This window comes from Branchiostoma lanceolatum, chromosome 14 (genome assembly GCF_035083965.1).
Source record: "Branchiostoma lanceolatum isolate klBraLanc5 chromosome 14, klBraLanc5.hap2, whole genome shotgun sequence".
In the NCBI taxonomy this organism is placed as follows: domain Eukaryota; kingdom Metazoa; phylum Chordata; class Leptocardii; order Amphioxiformes; family Branchiostomatidae; genus Branchiostoma; species Branchiostoma lanceolatum.
In genome coordinates, this window is record NC_089735.1 from 3,799,495 (window position 1) to 3,823,442 (window position 23,948).

At 42.2% G+C, this 23,948-nt stretch overlaps 1 protein-coding gene across 1 annotated transcript; it reads left to right on the forward strand.

The window, feature by feature from the left end:
* The first annotated feature begins 222 nt into the window (after positions 1-222).
* LOC136448248 (GMP reductase 2-like) lies at positions 223-6,627 on the forward strand. The gene is made up of 8 exons (XM_066447557.1): positions 223-427; positions 2,026-2,148; positions 2,519-2,602; positions 3,008-3,181; positions 4,118-4,199; positions 4,429-4,578; positions 5,769-5,928; positions 6,373-6,627. The coding sequence occupies exons 1-8, from the start codon at positions 341-343 to the stop codon at positions 6,551-6,553; spliced, it is 1,041 nt and encodes a 346-aa protein (XP_066303654.1). The 5' UTR covers positions 223-340; the 3' UTR covers positions 6,554-6,627.
* Positions 6,628-23,948: the final 17,321 nt, after the last annotated feature.

Consider the following 23,948-nt stretch of genomic DNA (forward strand, 5'->3'; position numbering starts at 1 on the left):
AAATGTCAGCAGCCTTGTCACACATACGCGCACACACACACACACAAACCAGGCCATCAACCACTTAAACCATCCTTAACATTTTCTATAAGGTTAGAATTCAAGTAACATATTCTCATTCCTAAGATCTTACACAGAGTATATATTTGCGGTTGGAATACGGTGAAAAGTTACTCTTGGGTTCCGCACTATTTTATGCCCGAACTATGTAGGACCCCGCACGACCTCTTGCGGATAGATCCCGTGTGTCCTGCGACCCGAAGCACGCGCGTGTCGTGTCCACAATTGCGGAGAGTTTTCGTTTTATTTACGTAACTCAAACCTGCCGACAGTCTGCAAGATGCCACGAATAGAAGCGGACGTGAAGTTGGACTTCAAGGATGTTTTAATCAGACCAAAACGAAGCACGATCAGGAGTAGAGCTGATGTGAGTATCCAACGTAACTTGACACTGCCAGCGCAAGTGAGCGATGTCCTGGCTTTTGGCGCTATTTTTGGTTAGGTAGACAGTCCTTAGGTTCGTATCTACTAAATTCAGTGATCGGTCCTGTGAACTATTATAAGGTAGATCGCCATCTGGTGCCTTGGATTTCTTCAGAATTTTACCACAACCCGAGAAAATGTAAATGTTGAGGGTACATATGGTGAGGGTTTCAGCCTACTTCCCGCGCTCAATAACCTAGATTTATGTGAGTAACCAATCAGGGCGCGTCTCCTGTTCACATGGCGGGAAGTAAAGATGACGTCTGACCAATCACAGCACAGTTTCCCCTCATATGGGGGAGGGGGGATTATTGGCTAAAATAGGGATGGATACCAAGATACTGTAAATGCAGAAATCTTTGCGAGGATTTAATTTCGCAGTAGGGAGAAAATTGAGTGTTTGCGGCGTTTTTGAGTTCATGTTTGAAACATTAATAGTGCTACAGTCCCACAAAGGAACGGCTTTTCACGGTGGTTTTAAGTTCGGGATTAAGAGTTCACTGCGAAAACCGCGAACATAAAACCACCTCAAACATTTCTGCATTTACAGTAATACCTGCTCACACTGCTCATGTTGTTGTTGCAGCTGTAGCTATTCCCTGGTGTTCTCCAAGTGATTATTTTCTGCATAACGTCAGTGGGCCTTTGTTGATTCCTCTCCATCCTCTAACTTTCATTTTCGGAAACAACCTTTTTCGAGAGATTTATGGAAGCAAAATGAAATCATATATATGCTGATTGTGCCATCCTCATAAAATTGTTGAATGAAACTCCTTAGGTGAGGCATGATTCGACGTAAGAATGGGAAATGAATTATAAACATCAGTGATCACACATGCTTCAGATGTAACACAAATATTGACAAGGCAACAGAAAGACTCAATAGTTACTGGACTAAACTTAAGATATGCTGTTGCTGCTTTTTCCCCAAATGCTGCCACCAGCGTTCCTTCCACAATTTTTTCACCTCCCCAAATTTATTTGATCACATGAGTTACGATACCAGATGCCTTGTAGGAGTGGGTTTATTCGAAGCTGAAAGGAAGGAAAGCAATCAGAAGAGCAGGCTGAAGCTAGGATAGGAATATAAAACTAGAAGGGTAAGGTCATGTGTACTGTGAGATCTAGCAGTGATGGGTTGTAGATGAGAGGGGCGGGGCAATGGACAGCAACAGATAAAAAACGGGAAAACAATGACAGCCCTCCTCAGTGCTAAGCACTGTCATGTGACGACGATGATGATGATGATGTTGATGATAATCTTGAAGATGATGATGTTGAAGATAATTTTGAAGAAGATGATTATGTTGAAGATGATGATGAATGTGTACTGTGTGCCAGCATGCTTTAGTGCTAAGCACTGTCATGCGGCAAGGATGATGGTGTTGATGGTGATGATGAAAAAGATGAAGAAGATGATGATGATGGTAATGATGAAGAAGATAATGAAGATGATGATGATGATGAAGATGATGGTGATGATAAAGAAGAAGATGATGATGATGAAGAATGTAATAAATGTGTACTGTTGTCTCCCTCCAGGTTGACCTAGTTCGCACAGTCACCAAGTTCAGGAACTCTGGACAGACCTACAGCGGGGTCCCAGTCATTGCTGCTAACATGGACACCGTGGGAACGTTTGAGATGGCCAAAGCTTTGTCCAAGGTAAAACACACATTCTAGAAGCAGGGATTGCATGTAGCACAGGACTAATACGGGCACCGATAAAATCTGGTCTATGTGGACATGTCGTCCCTAAAGACAGGATTCTTAATAATGCTTGAGTCAATGGAAAAGAATATCTAAGGGACCACCAAGAAGTGGTCATATTGGCCATGTGGTCCTTATGTAAATGTTATGACTGGTAGTATGTTGTACAGGTTTGACAAATTGATGTGGCCTATGTATTTAAGGACAGTAATGCCAAAGAAAACAGAAAAAATGCAGCAGCAGAAAACAGTGGCCTACTAATGCCAAAGATCTCATGTTGTGCCTTTCTGGTAGGCCATGTGACTAATGTTCTCTACTTTTTCAGCATGGGTGTTTCACAACTATTCACAAGCACTACTCTGTGGAAGCCTGGGAAAGCTTTGGAATCAACAATCCAGATGTTATACAGGTTAGTACATGTCAAAGTACTGTATGTTGGTCAGTTAGTAGTGATCGGTGCTTCTACGTGTTAACCTCACAAAATACATTTGCTGTTGTCATCCTGAACCTGAAGTTCATAAATGTAATGACTTGAATTGATGATGATGTGATACACAAATTATTTTCACAATCAATAAATGATAATGCATTTACAAAATGTAATGTACAAGTTCTAAGTCTTTGAGACTCAAACAAAAAAAGGGGCCTCTTTATTCACTTTTTCCTTCATAAAATTTACTTATCCATGTCAAAAATATCTCCCTCTTTGTGCATGTCAACTGCATGGAAAGGAAATTGCTGGAGAGGAATTTGTAAAATAACCTAGTGGGGTAACAAAAGGCATGATAAAGTGATCTTTCTGTTCCTTACCTAGAATGTAGCTGTAAGTGCTGGTGCCCTGAAGGGAGATTTTGACAAGTTGGCCGGCATCCTGGCTGCTGTGCCCAAGCTCAAGTTCATCTGCCTGGACGTGGCGAACGGCTACTCAGAGGCGTTCGTGGAAACCGTTCGGGAAGTTCGGAAGAAATTTCCGGAGCACACCATCATGGTACCTCTTTAGTTTTCCTTCTTTTTTTGTCTCCATATACTGTAGCTTACTGAAGTTTACATCAGAGCAACTGTTACAGTGACCACAGGCTTCTAGCTAGGCATGCGTCAATTGGACGCATGATGCTAAAATAACAAGGAAATTGGACTCCCTCTTTTTCAGCTGGATGTCTATAAATCCTAGCTAAAAGCCTGAGTGACCAATATGTAATTCCTCAGATGCTCCTTTGTCGGAATCCAAATTCATTGTGTTTGCAGCTTGACATGGAGTTGGGACCAGATAATACACTGCAAGATGTTCTGATAAACTCCTGTAAACCCAATGTGAAGTTGATTTAATGATGGAGAGTTGTGTAGTGTTTGCAATGGTTTTTAGTTTGTGGTTGAAACAAGGTGGTAGGCAGGCAGAAGACAGAACAACCATTTTTGTGGTGGTTTTAAGTTCAGGCTGAAACACGAGAACCCCAAACATCGAACCACAGGGAAAATTTCAACATTTACAAAATCTTGATCTACTTTCCTTTCCTTATATATTATAAGTTATAATCAGGCTTTTAGCTAGGATTTAAAGGGGGGGGGGGCAATGGGAACCAGAGCTTCCCAATGTGGTCTAATGGATTAACAATTGCCTGGTATTGCATGTCAATCAATTTACATGCTGTTCAACTGTCTTGTATGTGGAATGGTCCATTTTGCAGTGAGTGTGTGGGGGAACACATGTGCGGATACAGGGTGTCTTCTGGATGTCCTCTGCAAAAGAAGGGAGTCCTAGTTTCCTTGTTTTCTTAGTGTAGGGCGTCGAAAACATACCCTGACGCCCTGCTAGATAATATAATAGCCTGGTTATAATTTATGAGTCTGTATAATTGATAATTATGTTATATGAATTATGTACATTGTATGTTGTATGATTGACATAAATGCACTTGTGTTGCAGGCGGGAAATGTTGTGACCTGTGAGATGACAGAAGAGCTCATACTGTCAGGAGCGGACATCGTCAAGGTTGGGATTGGTCCAGGTACGGTATCACTCCACAGCCTGTCTTTTTTTAACATCAGGATATATTTCGCACCGCGATGGCAGGCATTAGAATGTTTTGACATTTCCGTCAACTACTGAAAGGTAGAGGACTAAAACATAACCTTCCTGCAAAGGCAATTATAATTAGGAGAAACTCTTAAACTAAGTCTTGCTCATCATTGTATTGCCATATAGTAAACAACATTTCTTTCTCTCCTGCTGTGTAGGTTCAGTGTGTACCACGAGAAAGAAGACGGGTGTGGGGTACCCCCAGCTGAGTGCCGTGCTGGAGTGTGCTGATGCAGCCCATGGGCTGGGAGGACACATCATCTCAGACGGGGGCTGTACCTGCCCTGGGGATGTGGCCAAGGCATTTGGTAAGTAGTAGAAGTAGTAGTATTTAGTGCTGCGTACCGGTACTGTGTACCGGTACAGTACCGTGAAAATCGATTTGGTACAGGTCCAAAATACCGGATCATGTACCAGATCATGTACCTCTGTACCGGTACCTGTACCTGATGTTACGTTTAGGTATGCAGCACTAGTAGTAGTAGTAGTATCCATTATTGGATTATACTGCTGCCAGGGTCCCTGACACGGGTGGGCAGCAGTCGGCTAGACCTAACGCCGCTCTTCCACATAGCTCTGTCCAGGGAGTTTATGCTGGTGAGGCCGCACATCTTAATGTCTTTCCCCGACACACTCCATCCAATATTTCCTAGGTCTGCCACAACCTCTGCTGCCTGGCAACTTTGGTAAGACTGTGATAAAATGAGTTGGAGTGGAATGTGCCTGTATTCTAGTGAGTCTTCCATCAAACCTCGTTCTTAATGGATCCATCTGGATAACAAAATTCTTTTTTCACAACCAAGTGTTTTAGAGTATTTGAGATTCTTTTTACACAACCGGTAATTCTCACCTGCTGACGTTTCGGTGTGTATCAGACACCTTCTTCAGATCTTCTGACTGGAGTACTGCTTCTCACCGCTATAAGTAGCCAATGTAGGTGGCAGTATGGATTAGGAAGTCATCACCAGGGATGAACCGAGACGAGGGGGGATACAAGCTCAGCCACGTTTGGGATTACGTTCTTGCCGCAAAAGCGCCACCTACATCGGCTACTTATAGCGGTGAGAAGCAGTACTCCAGTCAGAGGCTCTGAAGAAGGTGTCTGACAGACACCAAAAGTCAGCAGGTGAGAATTACCGGTTGTGTAAAAGGAATCTCAAATACTCTATGTTCTACCAACCTGATGAAATTATTTTCGAAACCAAGTGTTTTATTCAAGCCGACATTTAGGTGACCGTCTGTCACCTTCCTCAGGGTGATACTGACTGGTTCACTCTGCACTGCTTACAGATGCCGTCCCAATTCAATCCTGGGTCAGGACATCTCGGTTAGGACTGCAACTGTCTTTCAGAAGGGGTGCATAATGGTGGTTCTGTGGTCGAGGAAATTTTAAAAGGGAAGGGCTAGCAACCCTACCAACCATACCCTGCTACAGAAACAGCAAGGGCACTACTGGAGGTTCGAACTTTAAAAAGACATGTCATACTTTATTTTCCAGGAGCTGGTGCTGACTTTGTCATGTTGGGTGGGATGCTGGCTGGTCACGACCAGTCGGGAGGGGAGACCATTGAGAAAAATGGCAAAAAGATGAAGTCATTCTACGGAATGGCCTCTGCCACCGCCATGAAAAAGTATGCTGGTGGAGTGGCCGAGTACAGGTGAGTACATGGAGTCTTACCACACTTGGTCATTTCTGACTGTCAGCAGTGATTTTTGCACCATGTTTGTATCTCTGGTCACTTCTTATTACCTTCACTGAAACAGTGAAAGGTTTTTTGTTTTGTGAGTGTAAAAAACAGGAAAGTTTTTTCTTGACGTGTTGGTGGCACTAGTCATTGTTACCTTAGATGGGGGTACTAAAGGAAGAAGGGAAGGGAAGGATCACTAACTGCATGTGATAGCTAGGATTATGACATTAAGAAAGTCACAAAAATTCTTGATATTTCACAGAGGATTTATATCTTAAATTTTTTTATTTTTTTTTTAAGGGCATCAGAAAGGAATAATGTAGAAGTGGAGTATCTCGGAGTTGTGGAGACCACTGTGTGATGGCTTGATTTGTTAGTGGCACTAATGATTTTTTGTTTGTTTTTTGTTTGAAGGGCATCGGAAGGGAAGACTGTAGAAGTGGAGTATCGTGGGGACGTCGAGAACACGGTACGGGATATCCTGGGCGGCCTGCGCTCGGCCTGCACCTACGTCGGAGCTGCAAAGTTGAAGGAGATGAAGAAGCGCACAACTTTTATCCAAGTCACACAACAGCTCAACACAATCTTTAATTAGACCCAACGGCGAAGGACAATGGTGGATGTAAATGATGGTACATGTTGGGTAGAAGGTTTCTTAAACACAACCAAGAGTTAGGCCACAGCAAGTAAATTTTATGGATGACATCCTCCGCAGACTCCAAAATTAATGAGATAGGGCGAAAAAAAAACAAGGCGGGCCCAAAAAAACAAGATTCCTATATTTTCAAATTTTGAGATCACAAGTCTTAAACAAGAATTGAGGCGACGAAATATGATATCATGACCAACAGGTCTTTTATTCCTGTATTCAACCAATGAGGTTTCATATATAATATAAAACCTCCTTGATTTAATGTAAACATGTCCTTGTAGATATGTATACATCTCAATAGACTAACTACAACAAATGCAGAAAAGAGCTTGTTGTACCATCATCTGAAGCAACTACACTGGGAATTTATATGCGATGAAACACTTTGTGTATACAGCTCAATTAACTAGACCCCCCCCCCATTATCTTTATAATGTCCTTGCTAGAACAAATGCAGAAAACAACTTGTTATTATACCATCATGGGCAGGAACTACACTGGGTATTCATATGCAATGAAACACCTTAGACTGTCAACATTAAACTGTTCTTGAAGATGTGTATACAGCTCAATTAACTAGAACAAACGCAGAAAACAGCTTGTCATACCATCATGGGCAGGAACAACACTGGGTACTCATATGCAATGAAACACCTTAGACTGTCAACGTTTACAACATATTTGCCAATTTTTGGCATGTTGACCACCGTCGGAGGGCAATGAAATTTCTTGTTTTTTATTTCGAAATCAGGCGAAAATTAATGAGCGCGCTGATGTCATCCATAAAAATTACTTGCGGTGGCCTTACTGTAAATGTTGACATTTTTGCGATGGTTTAATGTTTGCAGTTTTCGTGGTAACCTCGTCACTGGGAACTTGAAACCATTGTGAGAATGCTTGTTTTGTCGTCTGCCATGTCTACCCCCTTTGTTTTAGTTAACCCTTGGTTTTGTTGAAACCTTTTACCAAATTATTTACCAACCTGCTGAAACTATTCAATGATGGGCATGGTGTTGTTTTAAGTATTACTATCAATTTAGAGTATGCCTCACTCTACATGTAAACCATGTACTGTATACTATGTTATAGTCACGCCTTTCCACAAAGAAAGACGGAAATAGTAACGGCAGCCTGTGTTTGCTTGCACAGTGTACACGTAACTGCATATACCACCTGTGTATACAAGTTAGTGCAGGTGAAATTGGAGCTGAGCAGGTATTTCTGATGTCTATCTGCATGTTGCCTGCACCAGTCATGTTCTACTAGGATGGCAAGAAAGCCATGTTCAAACATAGTTGTGCAGGTAAAATATATAGTGTGCATTTTGATCAACACTCTTTATTTGTTGATATAATTTCATGACTAAGTTTTATCATTCATTGCACATTTCATGTTAGAGTTGTTGTATGCATGTGTGTATACATACATTATAACAGCAAAATATGAGGATCAGTGAATTTGCGAAAAGTGCATGACAATAATAGACGTTTGTTGACTGGCCTGAGCAAAAGCTCTGCAACAATGTACATTATTTGGTACTGGTGAACATGTTGGACTTATTCTTTTCAGTCAAAGGTGTTTGTTTGTACTTACAATAATCAAGATTATCATTCAAATTTAATTTTGTTTATAATTTCCACAGTCCAACCATTTTAGATTAAGGCACCAAACTCTGCATACTTAAATTTGCTGTGCAAAGTGTGTTTTACCATTTGAATTGCAACATTTAATAGAGACACCTACAAAACCTTTCCTTATTAATATTAGAAGCATGCAAAACAAACAAACTGCACTGGTGAGGAATGCTGTGCCTGCTTGTTGTACTTGTAGTGACATGGATAAAGTAACAGATTTTATTCTTTAGAAATGCATGGTACAAAAATCAAAGCTGCTTGATTATAATAATTATAATGACCTTATTTCTCACCAGGGATGGAGTGGATAAGTACGTAAGCAAGATTTGGCTCTGCCTGCCTACAAGTGGTAGTTATTTTCTGCCTCTCTGTTCAGTACTTGAGTTGTGTCACTTGTGTGTGTCTATGTATAGGTAAACTTAACACAAAAGGTTTAAAGATTTACTTGTCAAAAGACTCTTACCGTAGTGGAAAGAAACAAATGCAGTCCTCAAAGCCCATATATCTGTCCTGCAAAATGTTATTGTTATTGCGTGTGCTGACTACTCTCTTCGCAGCTTTGAAGGCCGGGGTTTCTAATCATGTAATAGAATTACGCTCAAAGTCTACATGTAGCAGAGGGTACAGGAATTGTAGTACAGCTGTTAGTATCTATATCTTCACTACTAGGGCCCCTGTGCTGTATTAAAAACAGTTACTGTAAGCCAAAGATATGCATTGTGATCATTTGGTATGCATTTATGACTTTCAGTCTGAAGTGAGTGAAATGTGCTGTGCATTACATGGGGATCTAAAAGGGAGAACAGAAGGGCCCAGTTCCTCTTAACCTCCGTTGCAGGCTCTGAAGCGGCTTTTTGGAGGGCCAAATAATACACTTTTTGCAGCCACCCCGTAACTATCAGCCACCCTGTAACTATCAGCCGCCTAGGGGTGGCTGATAGTTAAGGGCTGGCTGCAAAAAGTGTATTATTTAGCCCCCCAAAAAGCCGCTTCAGAGCCCGAACGTAGGCTAAGTTCCTCTTGACATGGCAGTGTTTTCAGCCCATGACTTTGTTCGTTGTTTTGTCAGTTTGGCAGAGAATTTTAGGATCTTGAGGGCAACAGAATTGAAATTGGCTAGCCAGGTACTACATGTACCTTTCTCAGGAGCACAATGTTGGAACCTGCTAGAGATTCAGAAACCTTTATCTTCTAAGGCAACAACCCAAACCACAAGGCCATCTGTCTGCAAAGCTGGAATGTTTCGCCAAATGTTAGTCACTACTAGGGGTGGATACCGGTTCGCTGGACCTGATTCGGACCTTTATAACATCCAAGAACCGAGTCCAAAAAACCTGAAAGCCAAAACCTGAGTCCAAAAAAAAACTGAACAAAGTACAAATATATTTTCTATTTTGTTTGATAAAAAGCGTTTTGAGTCTTCCCTGTGACAAAAAAGGCATCTCTAAACCTATGGACCTAAACTTGGACTTTGACCTTATTGAGCCGAACCTGTATCCACCCCTAGTCACTTGTATACCCGTGGACCCCTGCCCAGAGTACACCCCCATCCCGACAATGATAGCACTCTCTTCATCTGCAACATTCATAGGTTAATCAAACAAAGTAAAAGAAATGATGCGGTGCTTCTAGTTGTCAGTGTTTACTCGGCAAACCAAAGAAAAAAGTACATATGAAGTTCAGAAATACCATTGTCGTTTATTCGTTTTGCTGGCAATCTATTCTGCAATGGTTTGGACAAATGAGTGAACTTAACCATGATAATCATGATTACAATAGAGGATGACTATTTTGAATCTTACTCTTAGTAGCCCTTTGTGCAACAATTTTAAACTGCTATATTTCATGACTACCAGTATTTCAAAAATGGTTGAAATCACTGAAAATCTTAACATCATATTTAGGTTCTATAGAGAATGTATTGGCACTGATATCAGCACTCCAACAACACTTGTCAACACCACTTAATATGTTTAATATATAACGTTAAAAAGCTATTTGTTAGTTCTAGTCCTATGTAAGCAGAATTGGCATGTACAACAGTTCAGCCTTGAAATACACATCTACACTTATAGGCCTTTAGACTCAACATCTGGGTTTTATCTAATAATTTGTGTCGTTGCTATTGAAGAGGGAAATGGAGAGTAACCATGTATATGAGAAATTTCAAAGCCAGCATTTTCAAGCAGCACTACATGCCCGGGTTTCTACATTTCCTAGCCTCTACCAGGCTCTGCGCGATCGCTGGGAAAATAGTAGAAATCGGCCAAATAGAGTGAATAGCCAGGGGTAGTCCGCTATACAGTGAAGCTCAATAGGCGATCTATTGAGCTTCACTGTATTAGTCTCTACCAGACTAGCCGTGTCGGCTATAGAGAGAACATTTGCCGGGGGACTTTGGCCATGGAAGATAACATTCCCATCTGCAGGGTTGCAATATTTGACCCTATCTACATAGCCGACACCCTTCATACAGTTGACTCTATTTGGCCGATGTCTACTATTTTCCCAGTGATCGCGCAGAGCCTGGTAGAGCTCGAGGCTATACATTTCCCACTCACAATACATTTGCATGCTGTGATTGAGTAAGAGCGGCGAAAAAAAATAAGATGAGACTTGTGAAGATCCTTGTGGAAGTCACACACACATCTGGGTTTCCGTCTAGACCTGTAGGGCATTGTCCATTTCTATAGCCCTTGGGCCACCCAGCTGGGTAAGCACTACAGCAGGGGGGTAGTCTACTGGTACTAGTGTTACAATGTATGTGTTCCGAACTACCATACTCTTCCTCATCAGTGCTGGGTGCTAAGCAGAAAAAGCAGCATACTATTCGTACCATTTTTTTAAGTCTTTGGCATGACCTGGCCAAGGTTTGAACTCACAACCAGCTGAATACAAAGTGAACACTATCATGATGTATTATGCCTCACAATGAATATAAACTGATGAACACCTTCATATTGTTAAGGTGAATTTTTGCAAATTAGGCTTGTGGGTATAAACTAGAGATGTATCGTTTTTTCATAAGGTAATGTTGATTTGATTATATGGATTAGATCCTCTGGGGATGCCCAAACTGATGTGAGCCTGCGAAAATGAAAAAAAAAGAAGTTTGACCCAAAAAAGAGGTGGCTTCATTATGAAATTTACGTTGTCAGGGATGGTGAGAAAATTACACGTGCAGAATATGGTATTGCAATAGATTTTTTTTTTCATTTTTGTTCTTTCACATCGTCTTCTTTGACTTTGGAATTGCATTCTATGACATGAGTATCCATTTTCTGAATGTATTTTGCAATTTACAGCATGCATTTTCTCATTTTGCAGCTGCTTTACATTATGGCCATAAACTTCTTTTTTTTTGGAAACGGACAAAATTTGATGCGCGCACAGATGTCATCCGTATAATGAAATCAACATTGCCTAATATACAACTGCTCCTTGTTTCTGACATAGTAAGATTAGATGATGGAATAAGTTTATGAAATGATTATGAATTGTACATTCTTCAGAATCTACCAATTGGCAACCAATGGGAAGACGGGAATGTTTTGGTTTGGGAATGTTCCTCTTTTTGGTTCTGTAACATATATTGTCATAGCTTTCATTCAAAGTTTTAAAATGTCTACAAGTCAGTGGAAAGTGAATTGAATACATCTTGGATAGTCATGATTACTAAACTGAATTACAAGCTAGTTTGAGAGATATTTTTCAAAAATCTAAAACGGGCTGTATCCAGGCCGCATCTTATAGGTCCTGAAATAGAAAATACAAATAATCAAGTTGTATATATTAGATTAATCAACTTGTTAGAATAGGGACATAAAGAAAGAACCAACATGCAAACTATAGATAGACAAAAAAGCCGCTAGGGGTCCCAAACCTACACAACTTTCTCTCCCTCCCAAGAGCTATCTACCACTCAAAATCATGACCATAGCATTGTCAGAACACGAGATATCAAACCCCGAAGTTCCACTGCAGTACCATAGCAAGCCTCAAGGGGGCCAAAAATCTAATCATTTTGAGGTCTCAAGAAGACCTGCCCACATATTAAATATGACGACAATCCATCCAGGCATTCCTGAGTTATCGTGTTGACAGAAGGAAGGACACACACACGAACGCTGACAAAACACAACCTTCTCGGCGAAGGTTACATGTAATCATAGAATATGCTCAGATATATTTTTCTCCCTACAGGCTTTTAGTTGTACGGTTTCTTTCTGTTGGTATTTTTGGGCAAACAACTCTACTATGCAGGACGTCAGTCATTTTCTTTCCTCTTGATTTCCTACTAGGAACAGGGACTTACCTTGGCGGCAGTGGTGGTGGTTCCGCTACTCCTGAACGCTTCCCTGGTGCCACAGTCTTGTCATCTGTAGCCTTATGATCTGTACATGATGACAAAGGACCATACAGATCAACATCTACTAACATAACCAAATACACCATCTGTACATGATAAAGTCTAGATCTATTTCTCCACTCCAAGCAGAGGTTGGTGGGGACGATTGTGTCTGATTGTGACCTTTTTTTATCATCCCCGTTTTTTGTTCGCTCTCCCCACAAAAAAGGGGGCATATGATAAAAAGGTTTCAGACGGCATCTGATGTCCTTCATCTGTAGACTGTGAATAAGTCTATGCAGACATAAGTGAAAGTACGCCAAAAATAATTACTCAAGCAACTGGATAAAGTTTTGAAACAGTCAGACGTTTCAGACAGCATCCACTGTCTTTCGTCAGTGACTGAAACGTCTGACTGTTTCAAAACTTTATCCAGTTGCATGAGTAATTATTTTGGGCGTATCTTACTACCTGGATGTCTAACTTTCATCAACGTAATAAGTGAAAGTAGTACAAAGATGTGACTTTACGTTTTCGTGCTACTATTTAACATTTAGACAATGGTTGTTGTCTACCGTCTGCTTTATCTGTACTCATTGGAGAAGGCGGGTTTGAAACCACCGGCCGGACGACAGCATCCGGTGAGACGAAGTCGGTTAGCGGTATCCCCCTCTGCAGAGGGCCGTGTGGATGGATGTCCTCGTAGTCTTCAATGATGTCACGCTGATGACGTGCAGTTTTCGGCCCGGGGGGCACGTCACAGTCCGATACTGGGTATAATGAAAGTTTTGTTGCAAGGTCATGCCCGGGGGCTAATTGCAAATACATTGTAGAAGTATAGAGAGAAAACAATACATGTGACAGTATACTGTGACTGACATTGTTGTAACAATAGACTACCTAATACTAGTGTTGACTTAAGTATATCTAGACAAGCTGGGTTTGACTTCTTACTTGGTATAAAAATAAACGAATAAGTAACCTTCATTTACATACATGCAATAAGGTATGCAAAAAACTTAAAGTTTTGCAACGAGTTTGACAGATTTGGTGTAACAGTCTGAAAGTTATGCAACAAGCTGGATACGGTTGGTTAAACAGTCCTAAGGTTATACAACAGGTTGGATACAGTCTTAGCATCACACTTGCTTGGACTTCGGTGACCAAATTAGAGCCAGTTACATTAAGTTAATCAATCAGCAGCCCAGCAAACCTACCGCGATCAACGATAACGTGCAAATCCTACCTTCTGGAAATTTCGGAGGCAAAGAAGTAGCTCGACAAATAGTGGTTTCATCTTCCGTATTTTTGTCCGTTCCCAAAGATGTCGTGGGGCCCAATTTAATGGGTGATTTAGCTGGAGTGTGCAGGTCGATAGTAGCTTTAGGGGTGAGTGCGTCTTCTGTTGGTTCTTCTTTAGCCTCGTTTTCTGAATCAGAGGCCTTTAGCTCTGCTTGCGTTATTTTGGTACTCGTGTCTGGAGTTTGAGTATTATTTATACTGCCCTTATCTTCCTGAAGCAACGTTTCGTCCTTCTCTTCACTGAGAGACGGGCCATGAGAGACGATGTCGTCAGCACCTCTCAGCTCTGTCGTATCCAGTTCATCAGAGGAGGACTCCTCGGTTGCGTCAGGAAGACATAGAACGTCCCTCTCATCCTTGTCTGGCTCGCTCTCCCGAACTTGTTGCGAACTACTTTCCTGCGAGCCTGCAGATGATGTTGAAGTTTCTGCGACGGTGTTCACGACTGCCGTGTGTGTGCCGACGATGGGAGAAGGAGCATCGCTGGGAGAAACACTCTGCGCTGTACCATCACCCGCACTTTCTGACGTAGACTCGGCTTCATCATTCTCTTCTTCTTCTCTCCGTGCTCCGTCTCCACCGGACCTCCTGTTACCTTCTGAGCAGCCTTCATCTTTTACGTCATCATTTTTGTTTTCACCGTCGACCGAAGGAGGGACGGACGGAACGGCAGAATCTTCGATCTGTGGCTGCTTCGTCGCATCTTGTTCATTTGCTTCCGTGTCATGCAAGACCTTCGTATCGCCAGCTGCACATGAGAAGAATGGATATAACGTTAGCTGAATGAATTGATGCAGCTCAGGGGCAGGCTTAGCTTTGGTGCCCCTCAATACAGACTGTAGACTGAAAAGCCAAATGGATTTTGGCAATTGTTGTCAGATCATATGTGCCAACGACGTACGTTCGACTGTATATAACTTTATAGTTTACCTATCCTGTCTTGTAGGAATGTCTCTATAGCTCGACTGCTAGTACCTAACAGTTGAGCTCCTGGTTCCAATTAATTGCTAACTGTGAGACCCCGATTCAATAAAGATATCTCGGTTGGGCTGCACCCGTCTTTTGGAAGGGACATAAGATGGGGGCCCGTATCCAAGGAGGTGCCTGGAGCACTTATAGCGCGGAAACTTGGCCATAAGGGTCTGAACGAACAAGCATAGTAGGTGCTAATTCCTTGGTGGTGGATGACCTAACATATAACAGCAAGCTAATTCGAAAAAAATACCTTCATGGCTTTGATGATCGCCCTCAGTTTTCTTTGGATCTGGTGAGCAGTTTTCTTTTTTTGGAAGGATCAGAGTAGAACTGGCCTCTCCTGTGACAGCCAAGCAAAACAAATTGGCATTATAAACATAATGAAGACGGATTGTCATGATTTTTGCATGTAGATAGCTTAGCCAGAAATGTACACAATGAAATGCAAATTATGCAAAATAGGACTCGCTAAATTAATGAGGAAATTATATCATACCAGTGGTCTCTGTCAAACAAGGGGACCCGAGTTCGAACCCGGCCTGCCCCAGACATGTCTGAACATGCGCCCCGACGTTGTGCCCTTGGGAAAGGCACTTAACACGACTTTCCTCACTTCACTCAGGTGTAAATGAGTACCTAGCTCATCTAGGGTTAGGGACGTCCCTCGGATGGAGGTCCCGTGTTTGGGGAGAGCCACACCCCGCGCACGTAAAAGAACCCACCACACCTTTCGAAAAAGAGTAGGGGCATGCCCCGGTGTGCGATGGTCCAAAACCTTACAGTCTGGTCTGGGTTGACATCTTGAAAAGGTGATAGTTCACCTGTTATGTCAATCCTTCCACAAATGTGGTAAATCTAAATAAATAAATAAAGTTACCTTCTGGTTGTCTTTCCAAGTCTGTGTTGACGGGAGAGGATGGCTTGCTTCCCTCGGAAGCGGCAGGTTTCACGTTGATGATTGGTACGATTCTCTGTTTACCGGACGTGGCCACGTCCTCCTGTGTAGACGTGTCGAGCAAAGTCAAATAGCCAGCCTCCTCCTCCTGTGTCCCGTCATTCTCATCACTGGAGCTTTCCGCGCCTTTCGTCTTCTCTGCACCGTCGGACGCCTTGCCGTCCCCGAAGGCGCTGAAACTGGCGCACGCAATGTCTTCGAAGCATTTTCCAGCGTATTCCTTGGTTTCCACGTTCTCCATGCTGTCACGTTGGCTGCAGGAGCCACTGAGACCGTCGATGTTCCGAAGGGTGATTGTCGGGGAACGCGGGGCGTCGTCTGTAGTTAAAAGACAAACAAATTCAAAAATAGAGAATTTAGTGTTTGGCATACATGTACCATGTTCTGTAAGTTCAGTCATCCGTGAAAACATCTTGACCACTTAGCTATAGATTTTTGGGGGGGCCCGACTTTTTCCCTATGCATATTCATTTTCGATCAATGTCCTGCAACCATCAGAGCAATTGGGGTGGCGTTGTCAATGATACACCGTCTTGGACAATAAAATTCTTTGAACACATTCAAGACTTGGTGTTTACTCAACCTGGCGTTTCGATGACCATCTGTCACTTTCCTTAGGACTATTTATATGACAAATTCAAATCCTGATTTCATTCCGTTATGTTTTGTTATTAGTGCATTATGTCAAGGCACTCATTTGGTTATATGATATCATGTTTATGTTATCTAAGTTACTCCGGTTTTATATCAATTTGTAGTTTGCATAATGTTTTGTTATCTCTTGCAACCTTGTTTGAATTTTATAAACAAACAAACAAACAAACAAATAAACAAACAAACAAACAAACAATGTGCAGCGCGTAATTTCACCTTCGTCCCCATCGTCCTGTTCCGGGACATCAATAGGAACCAGACCGTCTTCCCCCTCCGTCGTGTGCATCCGAATCGCGTCGCAGATGTTGTCACAGTGAGCCGTGCGGAATTGGAAGATGCCCTGACCGGCCGGCGAGTGCCTGGCGATGGGGAAATAATGACGCGGGCATATTCATGATTGGCTAAAATTGCGTGTGTTTCTTTCTTAAAATGCAGTCGTTTCCTATTGTGTTAAAGGCTCAAAGTAAAGTGACATTACTGGTGCCGTCCGTAAAGGAGGGAAGTGTTCTGGTTCTGCAGATAATGTTGTTCTGAATGAAAAGAAATAATTGTATTAGCGACTTGATTTCATTACATTAATTGTGTTCGCAACTTGTATGTTGCATTATACGGTAACAGCATTCCGATACCATGAGAACCCTCCAGATACATTACAGCCCGGTGCAATATTACATTACCAACAACTATTGCACACTTCAACTGGTGTAATGTTAAAAAATCTTGAGATGATTTTGTCAACTAATAACCTTAGTCAATCCATTTTTCACTTCCTTTCAATAAAAGAAATTGAATTTAATCGCACGCGCATGACAAGCGTCCCATTGAAACCCATACTTAATCTTCTTTTTTTTTACGTCGCTTTTTGACAGGCAAGGACGATGTGGCACTGCACTCAAGTTTTTCATGATTTATATTAACAGTGCGACGTTCCCAGAACAATATACCCATTTTTACACCTGGGTGGAGTGAGGAAAGACGTGTAAAGTTCATTTCCCAAGAGCACAACATCGGTGGCGTCAGGGGGATTCGAACCCAGGACCGCTTGGTTCTGAGCCGAACACCCTGCCGTTATGCCACACGACCCAACATATTACGCCACACGACCCCACATACTACGCCACACGACGCCACATGTAACGCCACACGACCCCACATATTACGCCACACGGCCCCACATATTACGCCACACGACCCTACATGTAACGCCACACGACCCCACATGTGACGCCACACGACTCCACATATTACACCACACGACCCCACATGTAACGCCACACGACCCCACATGTAACGCCACACGACCCCACATGTAACGCCACACGACCCCACATGTAACGCCACACGACCCCACATGTAACGCCACACGACCCCACATGTAACGCCACACGGCCCCACATGTAACGCCACACGGCCCCACATATTACGCCACACGGCCCCACATGTTACGCCACACGGCCCCACATACTACGCCACACGGCCCAACATATTACGCCACACGACCCCACATACTACGCCACACGGCCCAACATATTACGCCACACGACCCCACATACTACGCCACACGACCCCACATGTAACGCCACACGACCCCACATGTGACGCCACACGACCCCACATGATTTCAGATTTGATTTACGTACCTTGCTGTCTCCAGAACCAAAATCTTATCTACTTCCACGGCGGACGGATACACCTTATAGCCCTTGATGCAGCTAAGGGGCAGGTTGAGCTTTGGTGCCCCTCCGTACAGACTGTACACTGAAAATACAGAAACAAAACAAATTCATTCAGACTTTATACAAATCACAAGTTTTATTCCTCCGAGAATGTATGTCTTCCTTCCTTCCATGCTTGCATCCTCACAGTTGAGCTCCTGGTTCCAATAAATTGTTAATAGGGAGACTCCGGTTTAATTCTGGGTCATCTCGGTTGGGGCTGCACCCGTCTTTCGGAAGGGGCGTACATTGGGGGTCCCATGTTTGAGGGGGTGCCTCGCGAGTACGTTAGTGAGAGAGGGCTAGCAACCCCTCCCTGTAAAAATATACCCCCTGGCTACTGAAACAGCCAAGAAACTTGCTACCACTAGCTATAGGCGTTATCCTTACGGAACAAAATTCCTCGTGATTGTTTCCCTGATGGGCACAACTTAAAACTTTTCAAAACAAAGTACTAACATCATACATCTGTCATCACAACCCAGTCCGTTGAACCCAAAACATTTTAGTGGCTCTCAATGATCCTTGTTTTGTGGTGAATGGATGGAAGTATGTCACTGGACTTGCGGCATGTTGCCGGCGTCGCTGCGTCCTAAATTGGCTTCGTGTCACCCTTGACTGTATAATGGGAATATCATGCAGAACGTACAAGTAGGACTAAAAAGACAAATACACACATACACTAAAGGGTCTGAACGAATTTTAACGAACGAATGGATCACCTTCAACACTTCTGCGGGTGACTCTGATACGAAAGACCCCCGTCAGCTTGATGGTCGACGCCAGCTCGGTTGGCATAACATAGACTTTGTAGCTCCGCCTCTTGCCAGGACTCCGGCTGGCACTGGCACCATCTGGTTTGGGCCGAATCATGACTCCTGCGGAAATGAGGCAGATGAACTGAATGGCACGGTGAGAGATAGCGTAAAGCGTGCGTTTATGTGTGTGTGTTTGTTTGTTTGTTTGTTTGTTTGTATGTGTGTGTGTGTGTGTGTGTGTGTGTGGATGGCGTTCAGCACCAAGGACAGGTTTGTTAGCCTGTGTGTGGATAGTGTTCAGCGGCACCCTTCAGTCCAGGGAAAAGAGACAAGTACACCCGTTCTAGGCATGCAGATCAGCTGTTAGTGTGTGTGTGTGTGTGTGTGTGTGTGTGTGTGTGTGTGTGTGTGTGTGTGTGTGTGTGTGTGTGTGTGTGCGTGTATATATGTGTGTGCATGTATATATGTGTGTGTATATTTGTGTTTCAGCGTGTGTGTGTCTCCCTCTCTTTCTCACTTTCTCTGTGTGAATGTGTGTATGTATGTGTCTGTCTGTTCACACGATAGCTCGAGAAATCCTTGATAGATTGCCGTGATATTTGGTTTGTAGGTACGTCTTGAAACGTTTTCTACACAGTGACTGAGAAGCGCAGTATACTTACCAACTGTATATAATTATGCTCCCTACCTTCGGACGTCAGTGGAGAACTCTGCTGTTGCAGATCTGAGGAAGATTGTCGCTCGGTGCGATCTTCCCCGGAGGGCGGCTCCCGTCGTGGGACAGGCTCCGGTGGTTTTACTAACTTTGAACTCAGCAACTTGACGGCTGAGATCCACTCCAACATCCGCATGTTGTCGTCGCAGGCGAGGATGAGCGGAGGCTGCTCCTCGTCAGGGACGATGGTGAAGCAGTGGGCGTGCTGGCTGGCAGCCTTGCTGACTCGGCCCACGTGGGCGATGCCTGTTTAGGGGACAGTGTGATTATAGTGGACGCTATTTATCTCTTGATCTTTCATATACGATAGTTTTTAATATATACATGTATTTAGAATGTGTGTCCTTAACAGCCAAACCAATAAATAGTAGTGGACAAGTTTGATATAAAGGATGTGCATAATGATTGAAGACCTTTATTGTATGTTCGTGCCCCGAGGGGCTAGATACAGGTCGTTTAACACAAACCTAACTAACATCTAAGTGACATATACAGTGAAATATGTACAGTACATTGTGTAAACATACATGGTAGAAGAAAAGGATAAGCTAAGCTAATCTAGTAAAGTCAACTTTTTCTCGCTTCTTTGTACATGTGTAGATGTATGAACAGATCATGTTTCTTATACAAGGGTTATCTAGACGCAACAAAAATATGAATTTATCCGTTGCGTTTAAATATTCAAAGTATGGGAATTTCTCATTAATACATTTGAAAAGAACATTTCTTTCTATATCGTAAAGTTTACAATCTAAAATGAAGTGCCGCTCATCTTCTATTTGATTTAACTCACAAAATTGGCAAACTCTATGTTCTAGAAGCGTGCGGTTGTGCCTTCCTGTTTCAATATGTAATTTGTGACAACTAATCCTGAATTTAGTGACAGCTACTCTATGCTGTATGTTACTTATAGATAAATACTCTTCTTCCTTATACAGGGACTTAAACAGTCGGTAAGTTCGTAATTTTTTGCTATAAGATTTCTCTCTATCATCATTGTGAATTTCGGATGAGAATGTTTGGGTGTAAATATCTTTCAAACGTTGGCTAATGGAATTGATGATAGGAGTCATGTTTGTTCCCAGGGATACCTGGGGGCTCCAAACGAAGGCAAAACCACACCCTTCTAGTATCTTACGAACACCGGACGCCCAGCATCTTTTACCATTAGAATCTAGCAGAAATTGACATGAAAGAGCGTCCGCTTGTAGACTGTCAGCTGGCACGTTCTGGCGCATTCTGAGGAAATGTTTGATGGCGTTAAGGGATGCTTCAACTTGAATTGGGTATCCCCTAGCTCCGCTCTTGACGCAAGGTTACTGGCTGATCTGGGAACATTTAGGGACTGTTTGCAGAAATTAAGATGGACGGATTCGATGGGACAGAATTTAGGACTTTTAACTGCGCCCCAAATTTCTGAGCCATAGAGTAGAATAGGTTTTACACAGGAATCAAAAAGTTTGTTTTTAACAGATAATGGGGCATTGGCTTTATCCAGTGACTGTTTGATTGCAAAAAGGGCTTTTAAACCTTTGGAACTTAAAGATTTGTTATTTGCTTTGAACGTGCCAGCTGAGTTTACAACTATACCTAGATAAGTATATGACGTAACAATTTCTACAATATGACTATCAAATACAAAAGAATAGTTTTTTGGTAAGCGACCAGTTTTTGAAAAAACAATAATCTTTGTTTTTCTAAGGTTTACATTTAGTTTCCAATGTGAACAGTACTTTTCTAGATTATTCAGGGAATGTTGTAGTCCCTGTTTTGACTCGGAGAAGATGACCAAGTCATCAGCATATAATAGACAGGGGACCACTTTGTTATGCATAACTGGAGGATTACAGAGAGTGTTGTTGAATTGACATTTCAGGTAACTACTTGTCCCGGGGGGATTCAAAGTAACTTAAGCCTAAATCCTTTCTCTAAATCCCAAACACCTGAATACAAATGAGCAGAAGGGTTTGCTGACTCGGCCGACGTGGGCGATGCCTTTTTAGGGGACAATGTGATTCTAGTGGACGCTATTTATCTTTTGATCCTTCATATACGATAGTTATTAATAAATACATGTATTTAGAATATTGATATAGTATGATATAAAAGATGCGCATAGTGATACAAATGAGCAGAAGCCAATGTCATATCTGGAAGGGTCATCGGTATAGCCAAGTCCTTGGTATAACGAACTGACTCGTTCTTAGCTATATATGTATCTATACACCTAATATAAGTCTGTCTTTCTTATTTCAATCACCTAAGATGTATGTATGTACGTGTGTATGCATGTGTGCATCTATCATGCATGCGCATATAACAGCTGCATCTGTTTTCAATGAATGCATATGAAGCAAAACACGGTAACCGAACTACAAAAATGAAAAATGTCTATCTATGACCGTCTCGGCTTCCACCACGCACACCAAAAACAGTTTGAAGCTGGCAAATGTTCAATCTATTGTGCGTCAGCACTTTTCTTAATACAGTAGTCAGCGCATGTATTATACTGACCTTGGAGCAAACGGTTGAACAAAAAGTCAATTGCAAGAAATTAAAAATTCAATTTACCTTAACGTTTTTATCTGTCTGGATATGCAGCTTCTGTATCTGTATCTATATGGCCGGTATAACCGCCCTTCGGCGTAACACACCAGCTTCGCAGGCACGCGGCGCAACAGCAGCTGGTTGAATTACACCGAGCGACCTGAAACGTCTAACCCTCGCATACCTAACCGCATGCATTGTTTAAAGCTGTCTAATGAGGATGCTTCTACGGTACTTGGTGTGTTACGCCATAATGTGGTTAATTATTCAATACAAACACACACAAAAACAAGAAAGCCAACCAACCAACCAACCAACCAACAACATAATTATTTGTCACTGATCAGTCACTATTAGTTCTTTCTGTTATTTATGTTCTGATAGTTTTGTTATTATTGACTCTTCATATTCATTTGTCAACCTAAGTTCTGTTTGATTTCAATGTTCTGTAATTTTGGTTGATGTTGATTTTGTTATATCTATTTGCCAATGATACTGTTATTATCACTTTTATTGATATTCTTATATCTACACATTAGTTCATTTCTGTTTCCACCTTTACTTATTGTTTTGGATCCGTGGTTTATGGTTTATTTTCTGTACTTTGTTTTTTCTTTCGTTTGTATTATGTCTTGTTATTTTTTGTTGAAATGCAAAAAAAAATAATGAAAAAAAAGAGATGAAAACGAAGTTTCGTACCTGTTAACTCGATGACTTTCGTTGTCCCCCTGCCCTTAGCCTCCGTCTCAGTACTCACGGCTGCTCGCTCGTGATTGTAGAACTCAAGAGTAATTTTCCCCTCCTCAAATTCGTCTCGAAGAAGGACGAAGTACCTCTGCCATGTCTGAGAAAATAACAAGAATAGAAAATGTACAATAGGCGTCGGGGTGGCGTAGTGGCAGGGTGTTTGGCCCAGAACCCAAATTGTTTTCCCGGTACCTAACGTTAGAGCATATGACGGAACCTGCTGAATTTTACGAGTAGCTTGATTAAATCGCGCGCGCGTGTGTGTGCGTGGATGGCGTTCAGCACCAACGACAGGTTTGTTAGCCTATGTGTGAATAGTGTTCAGCGCCACCTTTCAGTCCAGGGAAAAGTGAGTATGTGTGTGTGTGTGTGTATGTGTGTGTGTGTATGTGTGTGTGTGTGTGTGTGTATGTGTGTGTGTGTATGTGTGTGTGTGTGTGTGTGTATGTGTGTGTGTGTGTGTGTGTGTGTGTGTATGTGTGTGTGTGTGTGTGTATGTGTGTGTGTGTGTGTGTGTGTGTGTGTGTGTATGTGTGTGTGTGTGTGTGTGTGTATGTGTGTGTGTGTGTGTGTGTGTGTGTGGTGTGTGTGTGTGTGTGTGTGTGTGTGTATAGCTTTGTGTGCATTTTCATAATTGATGCAAAAATGCCATAGTTCCTTAGTATGATGGAAATTTCATACTTGCAACATGTGGAATTTAGCTAATGGAGTATGCAACTCCATACGTATATTATGTAAATGTGAAAATCATTTGCATAATTAGTGATATAATGTTATAATGTAACCCTGTCAAAGGATAGGACCTTCACACGTACAATATATTATGTAATTTGGCCAGAGAAGACCATCGACTAAGATAGATTATCGGGATTGTCTAAAAACTAACACAAAAACAACTTTAATCTATTACAAAATTGATGGTAGATATAGCAACTACGTGTACTATATGAACATGACATAATGGCCTTTGACCTCTCGGTGCTATGTA